General features: G+C 40.0%; 1 protein-coding gene across 1 annotated transcript; it reads right to left on the minus strand.

Moving 5' to 3' along the window:
- Window positions 881-17,994, minus strand: HSD17B13 (hydroxysteroid 17-beta dehydrogenase 13). Its single transcript, XM_005681877.3, has 7 exons — window positions 17,578-17,994; window positions 14,219-14,326; window positions 13,047-13,178; window positions 10,214-10,320; window positions 7,155-7,292; window positions 2,988-3,104; window positions 881-1,284 (listed from the first exon to the last, which is right to left on the minus strand). Exons 1-7 carry the CDS (start codon window positions 17,785-17,787, stop codon window positions 1,194-1,196), a joined length of 903 nt encoding a protein of 300 aa, XP_005681934.1. The 5' UTR covers window positions 17,788-17,994; the 3' UTR covers window positions 881-1,193.

Consider the following 18,492-nt stretch of genomic DNA (forward strand, 5'->3'; position numbering starts at 1 on the left):
GTGGTCATGTATGGATGTGAGAGTTGGACTGTGAAGAAGGCTGAGCACCAAAGAATTGATACTTTTGAACTGTGGTGTTGGAGAAGACTCTTGAAGGTCCCTTGGACTGCAAGGAGATCCAACCAGTCCATTCTGAAGGAGATCAACCCTGGGATTTCTTTGGAAGGACTTATGCTAAAGCTGAAACTCCAGTACTTTGGCCACCTCATGCGAAGAGTTGACTCATTGGAAAAGACGGTGATCCTGGGAGGGATTGGGGGCAGGAGGAGAAAGGGACAACAGAGGATGAGATGGCTGGATGGCATCACTCAGTCGATGGATGTGAGTCTGGGTGAACTCCAGGAGTTGGTGATGGACAGGGAGGCCTGGTGTGCTGCAATTCATGGGGTCGCAAAGAGTCGGACACGACTGAGCGACTGAACCGAATTGAACCGAACCTAACCAATAATATGTGGAAACATAAACTACAAAGAAAGAGGTTACCATGGGGTTAAAATTTCAGATTCGCTGAGATTCAAGAGAGACTTATCTTTTGTAATGTCACAGTATTTTCAGTGACTATGAAAAGGGCAGAAAGTGTGGAGGGCACACTCTTGGTGGATATAAAATCTATATCAGGAACAGAATAAGGTAAGAAAGCACTGTTATGGGCTGATGAAAAAGGGAGAAGCAAGAGAAAGCTTCCAAATGTTGACTTGCATAGGTGTAATCGGTCTCTTTTTTGGAGTACAGCCATCTGCTTAAACTTGGTCTCTGATTGCTAGCTCACACTGCGTACTTGCTGACATTCTGTGGCCAGGCTACAGGTTTACTTCAAGAACAGTCTTAAAATGTCCCTGTGTAAATAAGTTCTTTTTGTATTTACTCTCAGGGAGGTAGCTTTGTTCACCTTTAAACAAAAAGAAAAGAAAGGAAACCTCTTAAAGAGAAATGACCTCTTAAGTATGTTTACGTAAGCATACGAGTTTTTGAGAGGCACAGAATGAAAAATGAAGCTATCAAAACTGCATGCATAATCTTGAGAAATAGAAAGACAGGTGATTAGTCTTGTTCATTCGACCACTGCTAATGCCAAATCAATGTTTTTTAATATTAACAGCACTGAAAACTGTGAAATAGAGCTTTGAAGCATTGACTCTAAATTTAGTTCCACATCATTAAGGTGCATACATCTCAGCCTGGAGCTCATGTATTCATTTCATTTTGATTTTGTGGCCAATCACTGCTTCAAATTGAATATCCTGTACGCGATTTATGGCTGCCAAGGCACGTTCAGGGAGAAATCTGTATGAAAGAAAAGATGAACGTTTTTCAGTGTAAAATCTTGGACATCAGAGTTCATTTTTGTTGTCAGTTAAAATAACCTGAGAGTTGTCTGGTTTGCACTTAATTTTTTTTCTGTTCTTCCTTTTTTTCTTTATGTCTACCTTGCTCTTTGTGTGTGTGTGTGTCTTTTAATACTCACAGTTCAAATATCATGCAAATATAAAGAAAGCACTGATATATACCATTCTTCTCACCTTCTTGTATTAATAAAATCTGGCTTAAAATCTTATGTGAGTAAAGACCGAAATATGAAGGTCTGGACTTATTTTTTGTAAATGTCAATGAATCCTGATGCTAACAGTTCACAGAGGAACAGCACCAGAATCCATTTAATCAATTTCTCCACTTCTTGAGTTTTTACTGCATATCTATAATATGGTACTTTAAAAGCAGCAACTGCCTTTGAGGAACTTCTTGTTTAAGAGGTTAAGCAACCGGCTTAGATGACTTCACTGGGAATTCTATAAATTGTTTAAGAAAGAAATAATATCATTCCACACAAGCTATTCCTGAAAGGAGAAGAGGAGAGAATACTTTACAAATCAGTTTATGAGGTAAGTATGATGCTGACCCAAAAGTCAAAAACATTACAGAGCAGGGTTAGTCTAATCTTCAGAATGACTCAGTGTAATTCATTATGTTAGCAAACTAAAATGGAAAGACCCACAATCCTCTTAATCTATTCAGTAAAACTTTTGACAAAGTTCACATCTACTCTTGATGAAGACTCTCATCAAAATAATAATAGAAGGGAACTTCTTCAACCTGATAAAGAGCAAATGAAAAAAATCTACAGCTGATATCATTCTGAATTGTGAAAGTGTGACTACTTTCCTCCTAAGATCAGAGGCAACACTTGGACGTGTGCTTTCATCAGTCCTCTCTGACATTGCAACAGGAGGTTCTAGCCAGTGTGATAAGGCAAGAAATAAAAAACATAAAGATTGGAAAAAAGAAGAAGCCAAAGTGTGTCTTGATTTACAGACAATATGATCATCTATGTAAAAGTATCTGTTAGAATCTACAAAAAAGCTACTAAAAGTGAGTACAGCAAGGTTGCTAAATACAGATCAAAATGCAAAAATCAAACACATGCAAGTAACAAATAATGGAAAATTGAGATCTTTTAAAATGTCATTTGCAATAGCATCAAAGATCTGAAATATTTTGGGGTAAATCTGACAAAAAGTGCGTAAGACTAGTACACTGAAAGCTACATGATGCTGTTGTTTCAATATGTACACATATTGAAAAAGATGAACAAATAAAAAGAAGAGGTATATTGTGTTCTGTGTACTCTTCGGTTTGAAGACTCAATAATGTTAATAATATTAGTTCATTCTCCCCCGATTGGTCTATAGATTCAATGCAGTCTTAATCAAAACCCCATCAGGCTTCTTTATTTTTAGCTAGTTCACCATATTACATTCTCTTTATACTGTCTTTCCTTGTCTCTGGCAAAGACTGGGCAGAGACGGTGGATGTAGTACAGAAAATGATTCATCCTCTTTTTATAGACTGGGTAAGGTAATAACAGAGGCAGCTTAACTGTTTCCCCTTGGCATGGAGAGTTTCCATGGCAACTTTCACAACTGAAAGGCTCTTCATCATGATAGCTCTATCAGTGTTTTAGTATTTTTGGTGTTTTGTGCTGTACTTACCTCTCTATTGCTAAGGAGATATTGATATATGATGGAACAAAAATCATTTTCTTATTAGTAAGTATTCCATCTATCAAGCTTCTTACAACTTCTTCTGTCTCCAACACAGGCCATATTCTGTGATTTAAAATATAAAGTTGGATTCTTTTTATTTATTTATTTATTTATTTTAATTAATGAAGGCAGGAAAACGGTCTTTTCATCAGTTAGGATTTTAAAGTTTCTAGAATTCACTGCTCAAATGCCACCTGCCTCCCCTCCCCCACGCCATGTTGATGTTTCGTTATCACAGTCTTCTACTTCCACATCCCACTCTGTGTTTCATGGCTCACTCAGTCAAAACATCAAAGCGGTGGAGAGGAATTAGATAGAAGGGCAGGAGAGGAGGCAAGGAAGCCTAATGGGTAGAACTGACCATAGGACAGAAAGAAGACATCCGACGTCTTTCTTCAGGGCTTGTTAGCTACAGGAAAAGAAATCTAGAACTAAGTACACTTGCTTTCTTGTGGAGGTGTCCCACAAAGCTGGACTGTTTTGTACTGACTTGCCTGTACTACAGTTTAATGAGAGTTCAGTCCCATGGATGGAGGAGCCTGGTAGGCTGCAGTCCATGGGATCGTGAAGAGTTGGGCACGACTGAGCGACTTCCCTTTCACTTTTCACTTTCATGCATTGGAGAAGGAAATGGCAACCCACTCCAGTGTTCTTGCCTGGAAAATCCCAGGGATGGGGGAGCCTGGTGGGCTGCCGTCTCTGGGGTCGCACAGAGTCAGACACGACTGAAGCGACTTAGCAGCAGCAGCAAGGTGTGTGTGTCATGTTACAACTGGAGGGGTGTGACCTTGCTTGTACTCAAGACCGTACACATGAGTTCTTGAGAAGTATTCATAACCACAAGCCCAGTGTAGAATGCCCATTAGTACAAGATGATAGCAGGAAATTAAAGTGTAAATGGATTGAAAGTATTGCACCAAAATTAAGATGTCTGAGTGGCTTAGTAATAAAAAGTTTGTGCAGAAGAATTAAGTAGGTAGTGACAGTTATAACTTCCTTCCTTGAGATCTCATGTGATTTATTGCAGATGATGGTGTGATCGAGGTCTCCATGGCATTGAGTGGCAAGCCAGCCAAGAATAATACAAATCAATATTTTTCTAAATTATGGAGTGCTGCCTCTTTCCTCCCTGATTTCTCCTACCTGATTCTATCAACGGCATCTCTAAGCCAAATCTGCCATTAGTATATGGACATGTCAGCCTTTGCCAAGGAAATTCAGAATCAGGGAGACTGGGTGGGACCAGTCCCAGATTCTCAGTATTGCCTGGGTCAGCCCTTAGGGTCACCCTAGGAAACCACACACCTGAGGTCACATTATTTTTGTTTGTTTGTTGGCTTGACCATGCAGCATTCAGGGTCTTCATTCCCCCAGCAGGGACTGAACCCCTGCTCCCTGCATTGGGAGCTTGGAGTCATAACCACTCAACCACCAGGAAAGTCCCCGAGGTTGCATTAGCCTCAGTCTTCTCAGCTATTTTGCCCTCTCCACCAGAAGACCCAGTCCTCTGGGCACACACTAAGCCTGAATGCTTACCAAGAAGGTTTTTATTGGGCCCAATTTCCTATTTAAGAAAAATGAGCCCAGAGTCCCAGTTGTATCATGGTATTTACTAATATACAGTGCTGCATACTTGTTAAGTGTCTGTGTTCTAACTCAGTTAATTATTCAACTGCCAGGGACTGGCTACAGCTCCAGAGATGACACAGCAGGTTTAGGGGTTCAGTGTCAGTAGCTTCAAATCTGGCATGTGGCGTGTGCATGCTCAGGCGTGTCCGATTGTAATGAGGCTGAGCTTAAAAGGGAGTGTTAACTCCATTGTGAGTGTGCACGCTAAGGCACTTCAGTTGTGTTCAACTCTTTATAACCCTATGGACTCTAGCCCAGCAGGCTCCTCTGTCCACGCGATTCTCCAGGCAACAATACTGGAGTGGGTTGCCATTTTCTCCTCCAGGGGATCTTCCTGACTCAGGGATTGAACCTGTGTCTCCTCCATTGGCAGGTGGGTTCTTCAGCATCTAAGCCACCTGGGAAGCCCTGTTAACTCTTTTGAATGACTATATTTAGGACTAATTCCCTTCTTGTAATAAACTGACTTCACATTAGCAAGCTTAGTATATTTTGTTAACTTGTAGCAGAATGTATACTGGAATTGAGGCAAATTTGTGAAGCAGGTGTATTAATTTTAGGGTCCTTATCCTCACCTTTCTGCTTTTTTCCCTCTTATTTCAGGACCAATTTCTCCTCTCTTATGATCTGATCCTCCCTTACCAGAGACAAAGTATATATTTGCAGAAATTCACCTTGATCATTTTGAGGGTTTTCCTAATGGCTCAGACAGTGAAGAATCTGCCTGCAACACAGAAGACGTGGGTTCGATCCCTGGGTCATGATCCCCTGGAGAAGGAAATGGCTACCCACTCCAGCATTCTTACCTGGAGAATTCCATGGACAGAAGAGCGTGGTGGGCTACAGTCCATGGGGTCACAAAGAGTCAGACATGACTGAGCAAATAACATTATTACTTTCAAGGGATTAGAGATTCAGTGTATTGCTGTTCTAGAAATGTTTGCATTGTAAAGGAAGACAGGGTGGTAACCGTGACCAAATGCCTGTGGTTATATTTACTATGTCAATGTTTTCCAAGCCTGTCTCCAGACTTACTTGATATGGTTGTAAACGAAGCAAAACAAAACAAAATACCTTGCTCTTAGAACTCGTTCCAGTTTACTGTGTCGGAATTTCTAAGGGAGAGGCTAAGAACGTTTACTTTTTATGTAAGCACAGATGATGATTCTTAGGATCAGGCAAGTTTGGACAATACTGGAGGACTTTTTGCCAGCACTGTGGTCGGTGTTGGGAGGAAGATGGTGGAAATGAGGCAGATTCCTGTGCCTTTCCATACTCCATTTGAGGAAGATGAACCACGAAGGGGAGAAGGGGATGTTAGGTATCATTAATTTTGGGGGTGTGGTTCCAAGAGAAGGCACCTCTCCATCCTGCCCATCCCCATTCTCACTCCCTCTTAGCACCTGCATGTGTGTTGACTCTTTCACGTGGACATGAATAAACACCCGTTGCTGGACATGTGGACACAGTGGAGGAAGGAAAGGGTAGGACAAATTGAGAAAGTAGCATCAAAATATGTACTCTGTCATGTGTAAAGCAGATGACTAGTGGGAAGTTACCATATAACACAGGGAGCCCTGCCCAGCATTTTGTGATGACCTGGGGTGGGGAACGGGGACCGCGGGTGCGATGGCAGGGATAGAGGCTCAGGAGGGAGGGGGTGTGTATACATATCATGGGCACTCAGTTACTTCAGTGGTGTCTGACTCTTCGTGACCCCATGGCTCATTGCCCGTGAAATTTTCCAGGCAAGAATACTGGAGCAGGATGCCAATTCCTCCTCCAGGGGACCTTCCCAACTCAGGGGCTGAAGCCACGCCTCCTGCATCTCCTGTACTGCAGGTGCATTCTTTACTGCTGAGCCACCGGGAAAGCCTATATACATATATTTGGGCTGACTGATTTGGGTTGTTGTATGGCAGAAACCAGCACAACATTGTAAAGCAATTATCCTCCAATTTAAAAAAGTAAAAAGTGATAATGTTGAATGTTGAAAGAAAAGATACCCATTGCCTGGATTCATTGGCAGCTGATCTCTCCTGCTAGTCCCTAAAGCATTTCCCCTTCGTTCATCTAATTTCAAAGTGAAGACATAAAGGCAGTACAGTAACATTAATAAGAAAAAAATGACAAAAACAAAGAAAAAAGTGCTTTTCCTTTTCCGTTTTTTCCCCCTATTTTCTCAGTTGACCCACCTAAAAGTTTCTCATGTAATTTTCATAGGAATTTCTTATGTAATTTTCATAGGAATTTCTCATGTAATTGTCATAGGAATTACTCATGTAATTGTCATAGGAATTTCTCACGTAATTTTCATAGGAATTTCTCATGTAATTTTCATAGGAATTTCTCATGTAATTTTATATGAATTTCTCAGGTAGTTTTCATAGTAATCACTCATGTAATTTTCTCACTAATTTCTCGTGTAATTTTCATCCTAATTTCTCATGCTATATTTCTATCCTAACTTGATCTTGGCCTCACCTTGTACTTGGGTTTTTGGTGAATCCAGTATTCACAAAAACTGGGCAGAGACATGAAGTTTTGATACCAGTTTTTCCCAAGGCTTCAAGTTCTGATGTCAGGGCTCGGTGGAAACCAACAGCAGCAAATTTGCTGGAACTGTAAGAGAATTATCTGTCCTTGTTAGCTAAGGAAAAGTGAAATACATTCTCCAGCTCTCTGTGAAAAGAAAATGTTGATTTTGCTCGAGAACTAATAAAAGCCAAACCCCCAAATCTTCTACTTGGTCATCTATTTTCATATCTGGTTTCACTGAATTGTGACTGTAGCAGTGATAACAATAGAACAAATTCTAATAAAACTTTAACTTCATTACTGATCACTTTAACTTCATTACTGATCATTAGTGATCGCTGATCACTTCATCACTGATCACAAGAACATGTTTAGAAAAATTACATAACTAATATCTGTATTAACAAGCTTCTGTGAGACTCTATGCATCTCTACTTCCTCAGTGGTTTCTCTCCTGAAATGTAGAGTTCACTTTGGCTTCTTAATTTCATTGTGAACATCTGGAGTAAAAAGACTTTTGCTGTGTTAGTGTGTGCGACCTTCAACATATCACCTTGTCTTTTTCCTTTGAGTTTCTGATCTTTAAAATGCTGGTAATAAAATACATGACTGTCTTGAGGATTAAATTGCATGAAACTTTATTACCTATAAGGAGCTATGTAATGTTAATTGTATTTTTTACCCAGATTGCAATAAGAACAATAAAGTTAAAGGTTGACTGCTTTCTTAAAGGAATAGAAAAAAGGAAAACTATTAGTACATTGGGTTTCCACATTTCTAAACATTAAAACAATATTGCATGTTTAATCTGTAAAGTTCTGATTTGTGTTTTACGATGGTAGAGGCTGCTTGAAATAAACATTTGTATGTGCATGGACACCTTAACCTACAGTGAAACTTAACTACAGCTGTGACTACTTTCAGTGTCAGAAATAATTTGATTCTTGACTAAATTCAACCTTGTACATGGATGTGCAGGTAAACAATAAACCAGCTATCTACCTATTCATCCCCAGCCACTGATAAACATGTTAGCAAGTTAAATTTTTCTATGAGGTTGATATAAGGCTGGAATAAGAAAATGAGATGCCATTGAAGGAGGTACAAAGAAAAGATTCTTTGCAAATAGTGAATCCTGATGAAAGAGGAGAGTGAAAAAGTTGGCTTAAAGCTCAACATTCAGAAAATGAAGATCATGGCATCTGGTCCCATCACTTCATGGGAAATAGATGGGGAAACAGTGGAAACAGTGTCAGACTTTATTTTTGGGGGCTCCAAAATCACTGCAGATGGTGATTGCAGCCAGGAAATTAAAAGACGCTTACTCCTTGGAAGGAAAGTTATGACCAACCTAGATAGCATATTCAAAAGCAGAGACATTACTTTGCCGACTAAGGTCCATCTAGTCAAGACTATGGTTTTTCCAGTGGTCATGTATGGATGTTAGAGTTGGACTGTAAAGAAAGCTGAGCTCCGAAGAATTGATGCTTTTGAAGTGTGGTGTTGGAGAAGACTCTTGAGAGTCCCTTGGACTGCAAGGAGATCCAACCAGTCTATCCTAAAGGACATCAGTCCTGGGTGTTCATTGGAAGGACTGATGCTGAAGCTGAAACTCCAATACTTTGGCCCCCTCAAGCAAAGAGTTGACCCATTGGAAAAGACTCTGATGCTGGGAGGGATTGGGGGCAGGAGGAGAAGGGGGCAACAGAGGATGAGATAGCTGGATGGCATCACCGATTCGATGGACATGAGTTTGTGTGAACTCTGGGAGTTGGTGATGGACAGGAAGGCCTGGCGTGCTGCGATTCATGGGGTCACAAAGAGTCGGACACTACTGAGCGACTGAACTGAACTGAAGGCCTTTTTACCTTCTTCTTTTTATATCCTAGTTATCTGTTGTTTTGTTGTTGTTTAGTCGCTAAGTTGTGTCCAACTCTTTTGTGATCCCATGGACTGTAGTCTGCCAGGCCCCTGTGTCCATGAGATTTTCCAGACTAGAATACTGGAGTGGGTTGCCATTTTCTTCTCCAGGGGATCTTCCCAACCCAGGATCAAACCCTCGTCTCCTACATTTGCAGGTAGATCTTTACCACTGAGCCACCAGGGAAGCCCGTGTCCTTGGTAGAGCATGGAGGATGCTATCTGCATCTTTTAATATGGTAGAGGCTTTCTCTCAATCTTTCTCTCTCTTTCTTTGCTTCTCTCTGTCTCTTACACACACACACAGTCTCTCATGACACAAGCACACTGGAAAATGTTTTGAGCCGGTGGCCACTTTGTTTAGCTTTTCTTGGGCACAAGGGCCATTGCACAGACTTATGTTCATTTGGACTTATCTGTATGTTTTGCTTCTTAGCCTGTGAGTTCCTTATTTCTTTTACAAACATCTACTCATTCCAGGATACAATGGAAACGTCCTTGGTTATACTCTTTTCTTTCATTGCTGTGCAGAGGAGTTTTCAGAAATTTAAAAATATTTTAAATGATGATGAGTTTCATTATTTTAGAAGTCATTTTTAGGAGTTTATTCCAAATTACTATATATATTCTATAAATCCAAATTAACTGTATGAGATTTCTTTATTTTTTTGCAAGACATTTGACTTTTTGTTGTAAGAAGACTCAAAAATGAATAAAACTTAATTCTAGCTCTCTGAAAAGAATTTAAAAATGAAATAAATTACCTGTTAGGAAGACTGGAATCTGAGGTCTAATAAACCCTTAAAGGGGCTTTAAGGGTTAGCACTAGTGGTAAAGAACCTGCTTTTCAATGCAGGAGATGAAAGAGCTACAGGTTCAATCCTTGGGTTGGGAAGATCCCCTGAAGAAGGGCATAGCAAGCCACTTCAATATTCTTGCCTGGGGAATACCATGGATAGAGGAGCCTGGTGGGCTATAGTCCATGGGTCTCAAAGAGTTGGACAGGACTGAAGTGACTTAGCAAGGATGTATGCAAATACTTACAAATATAAAAATATATAACACTGCTAGAAAGTAATACTTACCAATATGGAATAAGATAAGGAATCACTCCGTGGCCGCACACTGAAGCCACCGTGACAATGTGGCCATGGTTCCTCCTTATCATTGATGGAAGAAGTGCTTTTGTGATCTTCAGAATCATTGCAGAGAGAAAAGTAACAATGACACAAGTGTTAGATTTCCCAACTAGATAGTTTTATTTTTTTAATTAAGTAATTTTAATTGGAGGATAACTACCTTACAAAACTATGAAGGTTTTTCTGCCATACATCGACATGAATCAGCCACAGGTGCACGTGTCCCTCATCCTGAGCCTCCCTCCCACCTCCCTCCCCATCCTATCCCTCTGGGTTGTCCCACAGCGCCAGTTTTGAGTGGCCCTGATTCATGAATCGAACTTGCACTGGTCATCTGTTTTCCATATGGTAATATACACATTTCAGTGCTATTCTCTCAAATCATCCCACCCTCACCTTCTCCCACTTCATATATGGAAGAAGTAGTACATGTTTTTAAACTTGTAAGAGATTGCCAAGCCCTTCTGCAGGGGATCTTCCCAGCCCAAGGATTGAATCCACAGCTCTTTCATCTGTTCTTTGCATCTGTGTCTCTTTTGCTGCCTTGCATATAGGGTTGTTGTTACCGTGGTGGTTTTATTTTTTAAGACAAAATGTCTTTGAGACAAATTTTACAATGAAATAAAATGTGTGCCAAAATTCCATGATTACTTCGCTATCAGTGACAGAAATGAAAAATGATTGGAATGATTGGTTTAAGCTGACATTGAGTGCTGTGTACCGTGTACCACATGCCAAAAACTCATCTTAATATCCCTTTCCCTGGTGGCTCAGAGGTTAAAGTGTTTGCCTGCAATGTGGGAGACCTGGGTTTGATCCCTGGGTCAGGAAGATTCCCTGGAGAAGGAAATGGCAACCCACTCCAGTACTCTTGCCTGGAGAACCCCATGGATTGAGGAGCCTGGTGGGCTACAGTCCATAGGGTCACAAAGAGTTGGACACAACTGAGTGACTTCACTTCACTTTCCCTTCAGAGGGAATCCATAAAATCTCTTTTATGGATCCAACAATGTTATTAAGGAAAAACTCAAGAGTTTTCAGAACTGAAAAAATTCCAGATGGTAATCTTATTTCTTGTGATTTCTTTGGTTTGGGACTTTAGCTTTCTAACAAGAAGAGTTAAAACCCTGTGTAGCTATATCAGTTTCAGTAGAAAAAGGTGAGTCCTAAACTGATGGTCATTAGGCAACATAATTAGGTTTAGTATCTCCTGTTTGTAATATTGTGCATCATATATTGATGCCATAGGAAACAAACATCTTTCTTTTCCTCCCAAAAGCTTTCTGTTTTGTGAGAAATATCAATAATATTTTATGAGAATTTTAGAAGTCCACCCTGTGGACCCTATGCAAATTCATAGAGCCAGAACTGCCAAACCACAGCACACCCAAATTCCTGACCCAAGAAACTGTGAGAGGAAAGTAAACATTTATTCTTGTACTTCATGTGAAGAGTTAACTCATTGGAAAAGACTCTGATGCTGGGAGGGATTGGGGGCAAGAGGAGAAGGGAATGACAGAGGCTGAGATGGCTGGATGGCATCACCGACTCGATGGACGTGAGTTTGAGTGAACTCCAGGATTTGGTGATGGACAGGGAGGGCTGGCGTGCTGCGATTCATGGGGTCACAAAGAGTCGGACACGACTGAGCGACTGAACTGAACTGTACTGATAGAGAGTGAATGCATGGAGTCTCTTTGTAGTTCAGTGGAAATAATAATTCATTCTCATTAGCATATGTAAAGGATTTGGGAAAATGAGGAAACATAGCTCTTTTTTTCTTCTCTCTCCTGGAATCCAGCTCTGTCCTAGGTTCCACAATAACACTGAGGCACTGGAAGATTAATTCATATAAAAGTTCTCTACAAAGGCACATTTCCGTCTCTCACAAAACCAACCAATTTTAAGAGGTCTGTAGAGCCATATCTCTAAGCTCCAACCTGATGTAGCCCTTGTCCAGATTCCCATTTAAAATAGTCTCCAACTCCTATATAACCCAAGTAGGGAGCTCTTTATCCTTTCTATTCTACAATTCCATGATATAAGGTTGCAAGGGGATGTACACAATACGTATTTTCTGTAAAGCACCAAAAAGATATACACTGACAATCCTTAGAAAACAAAACAAACAAGTGTTAGTCGCTCAGTCATGTCCAGCTCTTTGCGATCCCATGGACTGCAGCTCACTAGGCTCTTCTGTCCATGGGATTCTCCAGACTAGAATACTGGAGTGGGCTGCCGTTTCCTTTTCCAGGGGATCTTCCCAACCCAGGGGTCAAACCCGGGTCTCCTGCATTGCAGGCAGATGCTTTACTGTTTAAGCTACCAGGGAAGCCCTATCCTTAGAAAAGCACCACAAATATCTGGTTGGCCAAAAAGTTCATTTGGATTTATCATCAGCTGGCAAAACCAGTACGAACATTTTGGCCTGCCCAATATTCTTTTTGAGTGCCTAGTACGTGCCAGGCTTCGTGTAGGTACTGGTGGATGAGACAGACTAACCAGCCCACATTCTGGTGAGTTGTGTTTCCTTGAACCCTGTGCCCTTCTGTCAGTTGTTATTCAGTTGCCGAGTTGTGTCTGACTCTTTGCGACCCCATGGACTGCAGCATGCCACGAATCCTTCTGTCAGAGACACCAATATTTGATGATTGTTGTTTTAAGGCAAAGAGATGCAGTTGTCCATCCAGAGGGGTGTGAACTCAATTATGAATTTCACGTACTTTAAGAGAAGTTGTCAGACACCCACAACCTAGGGATGTTTCTGACTCATACTCACCCAAAAATGTCCTAAGATGTTGACCTCAAAAGTTTTGGTGATCTCCTCATCCTTTGCACTAAGAAGGTCAGCTGGATATATTGCCCCAGCATTATTCACCACGATGGTTACATCACCAACTTCTTTCTTTACCTTTTGAAATAGAATGAGCAGTCATTGGGTGCATTATAGAATAGAAATATAAAGTTCATTGGATGTATTATAGAAACTCAAAGTTTTGGGACTAATATCATCCAGGGATCAGATTCGTTATTCTATTTGATGAGATTGCTCGGAGTTTGAGGGGAAAAGAGCATTAGCCTAAAGTGTGGTTACAAAGGTAACACTGTCATAAAACTGGGATAACCTGGTTTTTTAACAGCTAAATTTCAGTACCCAGTACATCATAGTTTTTTTTGTAACTTACCAATAAAGTGAAATTAGTGTTCTGTTGATTAACTGATATATCAGTTCTAATCAAACATTTAAAAACTGCTAATTGAGTAATCCTAGTTTCACCACCTAGGTCATGTGTACTCGCTACATGACCTTGGTCTGACATATCAGTTCTTACCAAATATTTTTAAAGTGCTAATTGGGTAATCTTGGCTTCTCCACCTACTAGCTACATGACCTTTGTCTGATTTCACCTCTTTGAATCTCAATTTACTCATCAGTCAAATGAGGTTTATAGAGTTATTGTAGGGATTAAAGGGTGAAAATATCTATCAACATGCTTGGTCCATTGTATTTGATATTTACTCTTAAACATTGTTATTATAATTACTATACATTTTCTATAGAAGATTAGTTTGGCACCAACATAAAATCCCAAAGAGGAAATAATTAAAGGAAAAAATAAAGGAACCTCTGTAAAGGTGACAGGACTAAAAGGAAGACTAGAACATGATCCTTTCCCCTGGTGATAAATCTTTGTTCTTTCACTCTGTACTATTGCTTGAATTTCTGATCAGAATGAAATTGACTAATAATACAAAACAACAATAATAGGCAGAGTTGAGTGGATCATATGGAAGAAAAAAGTGTATGCCCTTCCTTGTAAACACAGCTACCTCAGTTGGCAGAGGCTAAAAAAAAATCAAGTTCAAATTAGGCTGTCATAAAGAACCTTTTCATATTCCATGTAAAGGGACATAAAACCATGGGGAGAAATGTGTACGCTGAAGTCTCACCTGGTCTACGGAGCTGTAAATCTCTTCCCTGTTACTGCAGTCTACCACAAACACGTGTGTAGTGGCCCCTAGTTTTCTGCATTCTGCTGCAGTTTCCTCAACACCATGCTGTAATTGGGAAAAAACAAATTCTGAAAGGTGAGTAGACAAGAGGGAGGTAGAAAATAGCTGAGATTCAATTTTTTCAAAGGTTAAAATTCAGAGGACTTCCCTGGTGGTCCCATGGTTAAGAATCTGCCTTCCAATGCAGGGGACGCAAGTTCAATCCCTGGTCGGGGAACTAAGATCCCACATGCTATGGCGCAACGAAGCCCGTGTGTCACAAGTTAAGAGAAACCCCACCAAAACTAGAGAAAGCTTGCTGCAACAAAAACCCGTGCAGCCAAAAAAAAAAAAAAAAAAAAAAAAAAAAGAAAGAAAGAAAGAAAGAAAAACAAATTGAAATAGAATTTCCTCCATGTTTGTGAGCAAATTTCATGAGAGACACTGCTTGACTAATTTGCAGAGGTCACAACCTGGCTTTTGTGCCAAGGAAGGCTCATATTAGTCTCCTGTGTTTCCACCTTGTTTTGCTGTATTTTCATAGCTTAAAGAACATGCTTGAAAGATACTGCTCTTTGTGGTGTCATGAAGGGAGATGTTTGAGTATGGAGAAGAAAAAAAATCAACAGTATATTTACCATATATTTGTTGAGCACCAATTATGTAATAGACAGTAAAGCATAAATTCTAAACTAGTGGTAATTTTAAACTAGATACCTCTGCCCATCAGAGTTTTCTCGACAATTCTGCTTTAAACCTCTAGAAAGGAAGGAGGAAGAAGGATCCTTATTTGAGAAAACCTTTCATGGAGAGACTATGCTACTACTTCCAAGGCGGTAATATTATATTCTTCAGGTGTCCTGGAGTGAAAATGGGCAAAGGCCATGGATGGATTCTCGTCTATGTAACTGCTTTGCACGTAACTCCAGGCCATAGAGACAGAGGAACTCATTTTCAGCCTAAATTCAAAGACCTCTTTCCTAAAATAAAGTCACCCTGATGCTTCTTAACTTGCATTTCTGGAAAATTAGCATTCTTTTCAAGTTCTGACATCTGTTGAAATTCATAAAGAAGATTATAAAGTATTTAAAATTATACTGTTTCCTGTCAGAATTTGTTAGCTCTTCTCTGTGATGAAGAGTCAAGATGTCTTGAAAGCCCTTTTGGCATGTTGGGATGTTAGTGGTGTGGTTGTTATTTGGGGCTGTCTCCGAGTTAGTGTTGGGTGGTTTTCCTTTTCCAGTAGGGATGATGAATAATACAAAACAATAATAACAGGCAGAGTTGAGTGGTTTGTATGGAAGGAAAAAGTATACATCCTTCATCCAAGGTCATTGTCCCTCACAGATTTCTGAGGAGTTTCAGAGGTATAAAGAAGGAGGTCAGGAGACTTTCACTATTTGGGTTTTAGCTGGGAGCTTGCTCATTGCAGATTACAAGATGACACATTTTTATCTCTAGAGTCAAGGTCAGTCGAGAGCTATTAGTAATCTAGGTTTTCATCAGATGCTGAGCTAGAAAACTGCAAGATGTAATGTCTTGTCTTCATAAGCAAAATGCTTGCTTCAACTCCAGTGTGTGGTGTGTACTCCACTTGTCACAGTTCAGATTGAATGTGAATAAACTGTTAACATGATTTGGTGTGTAAGGAAAAAGAAGCCAGCATAACAGAAAGACAGTTGATAGTTAAAGGAGATCTGAGTTACACTTACAGCCTTAGAGTGAATCATGTAATATCTTTAATGTTCAACCATAAAAATGCAAGGGCTCAAACAGACCCTGTGAGGCCAGGTGACCCATCCTTCAAGCAGAATCTTAAATAAGCCCTTTTTACTTCTTATCACTGGGATTTAAAAAATACTTAATAAATGTCAGGTCTTTCTCCAAAAATATACATCTGGAGGGATCCAGAGTTCAAATTTCATCAAGCCTTTCTCATGAATTTATACTTATTTATTTATTTTTTTGACAAACACCTGAGAAAAGCAAGCAGTTATTTTCTCAATTTGTAAATTCTTGTCCTTTTCTTGAAAGTGTGTTGAAACTCTTCAAGGACCGAACTGATGCCAAATAGCTTTTATGTGAATCAGCTTATCTTAAGTGCTCATATTTGTTATATAAAAATATATCAATTTTTTGTGTGTAATGTAATATTATTTATTAAATAGAAAGAACCAGAGAACAAGTTTTCTAAATTCAAAAGACATTTCTGAAGGTCTTAAGAAAATAGGCGCCAGTTAGACATGTTGGCAAAGAACATTAACATATGGCAACTAAAGTCTCACTGTGATTTTTAGAAACACTAACTCTCAAAAAAAAAAAAAAACAAACTGGATAATTTTTTTCCTATCCTAAAATTCTGCAAGCATTTTTTTCTGTGAATATTTGCATGGCCGAGTCAGAATTCAAAAGTTTAGGAGACCTTGGACTCTGGTGGCCCAGTAGTTAAGAGTCAGTACTTCCAATGCAAGACTCATGGGTTCAATTCCTGGTGGGGGAACTAGAATTCTGCATGCCATGTGGTGCAGGGAAAAAATTTTAAAAATAAGAACAAAGCAAAAGTTTAGGGAAAATGATACAAGATTTCAGTTGTGAGTAGTTAATTTAATGTTTACAAATATCAGTACCAAAACAAAAACAAAAACAAAAACAAACAAATGCCCAAGAAAAAGTCTGACACTCTTCATGGAAGGGTATTAAATATGACTAACATTTCCTATAGCCAGGCATTGTTTTAAGCACTTAAATAGTAATTTGTTTAGTCTTTCTTTCTGTTAAGAGCCAGATGGTAAACATATTAGGGTTCTGTGCATGTGAGAGTTGAGCACCAAGAGGTTCTGTTACATGTTCTTTGTTTTTCATCTGATTTTTGCCTGGACAGCCCTTTAAAAAATACATCCCTAGCTCAACAGGCTGCTCTGGGAGCAAGTCTGGCCCACTGGCTGTAGTGTGTTAACCTCTGTTCTTAACGCATCCTGTGGACTGTTATCCCCATTTCAGAGATAGGGAAATGAGGCTGGGAGAAATTAAGTGACAGTTCAATTTAAACAGTTTGGAAGTAACCTGGCTCCTGAATCTGTTATCAAACCAGCATATCAGGACACAAAAATCACTGCTAAGGTCTCAGTGACGTTTCCATCAAATCATCCTGATGCATGTGTAGAGTAAGCTTCTAAAAAATGTAGTTAACCCACTTTGAACAAGAAAAATGCCAAGATAAGCAAATGCTAAGTCAAATAATTTTAAAAACATCCGTCTCACTTATATGGGCCCTCCCTGGCGGGTAACTTTAAAAGATGGGCGAATGAATCCAGTACCTTATTAATATCCCATAGAACCAGTCTGCTCTTCCGTTGTGCAAATTCATAGGCGGTCTGCCTGCCTATTCCATGCCCGGCTCCTGTAATGAGAACAATCTCCCCAGCCACAGATTTTCTCCTCCTGGGAATGAAGACCTTCAGCAGTGATTCCAAGTAGGAATAAACAATGATGAGCAGAAGTAGAAGGAGATCCAAGATAATCTTCATGGCTCTGCTCTGCCCTTTTCTCCTCTGCCTCAGTTCCTGTCTAGTCTCAGCAAAGTGCTCTCCTCTTCAAAGAGCTTCAGGAATGAGCTGCATTCTAGGTGTTGATGGGGCTGGCCAAAGTAGTGAAGATTTGTAGGCAGGTTTTGGTCATGTGTTCTAATGGGTTAGATACCACTTGAGCTTTTGAAGCTGGGCCAGTTGTTAGTAAAAACTTGGCACAGGGATAAGGGAAATCTAGAGAAGGTATTCTCTGGACTTGCTTTCTGAGAAGCATTTCTGTACTATGTTTCATCACATCAACTGAAAAAAAAAGATGCACAACCTGAAAGCTGAGTGCGTGTGTCTGTGTTAGTCGCTCAGTCACGTCTGACTCTTTGTGATCCGATGAACTGCAGCCCGCCAGTCTTCTTTGTCCTTGGAATTTTTCAGGCAAGAATACTGGAATGGGTTGCCGTTCCCTTCTCCAGGGGATCTTCCCAACCAAGGGATCGAACCTGAGTCTCCCACATTGCAGGTGGATTCTTTATTGTCCATTGAGGACTATAGGCTGACATTACAGCCTGTCAGATAGTACTGTTCCAAAGATGTAAAGTGAAGTTGCTCAGTCGTGTCCAACTCTTTGTAACCCCATAGACTATAGCCTGCTAGGTTCCTCTATCCATGGGATTCTCCAGGCAAGAATACTGGAGTGGGTTTCCATTTCCT

This window comes from Capra hircus, chromosome 6 (assembly GCF_001704415.2).
Source record: "Capra hircus breed San Clemente chromosome 6, ASM170441v1, whole genome shotgun sequence".
In the NCBI taxonomy this organism is placed as follows: domain Eukaryota; kingdom Metazoa; phylum Chordata; class Mammalia; order Artiodactyla; family Bovidae; genus Capra; species Capra hircus.

Coding starts and splice junctions, on each gene's coding strand:
- HSD17B13 (XM_005681877.3), bottom strand. CDS start 17,787: ATGAAGATTATCTTGGATCTCCTTCTACTTCTGCTCATCATTGTTTAT. Junction 13,179..14,218: donor TTTACAGCTCCGTAGACCAG/GTGAGACTTCAG, acceptor CTATTTCAAAAG/GTAAAGAAAGAAGTTGGTGA. Junction 1,285..2,987: donor ATCTCCTTAGCAATAGAGAG/GTAAGTACAGCA, acceptor TCTTTCATACAG/ATTTCTCCCTGAACGTGCCT.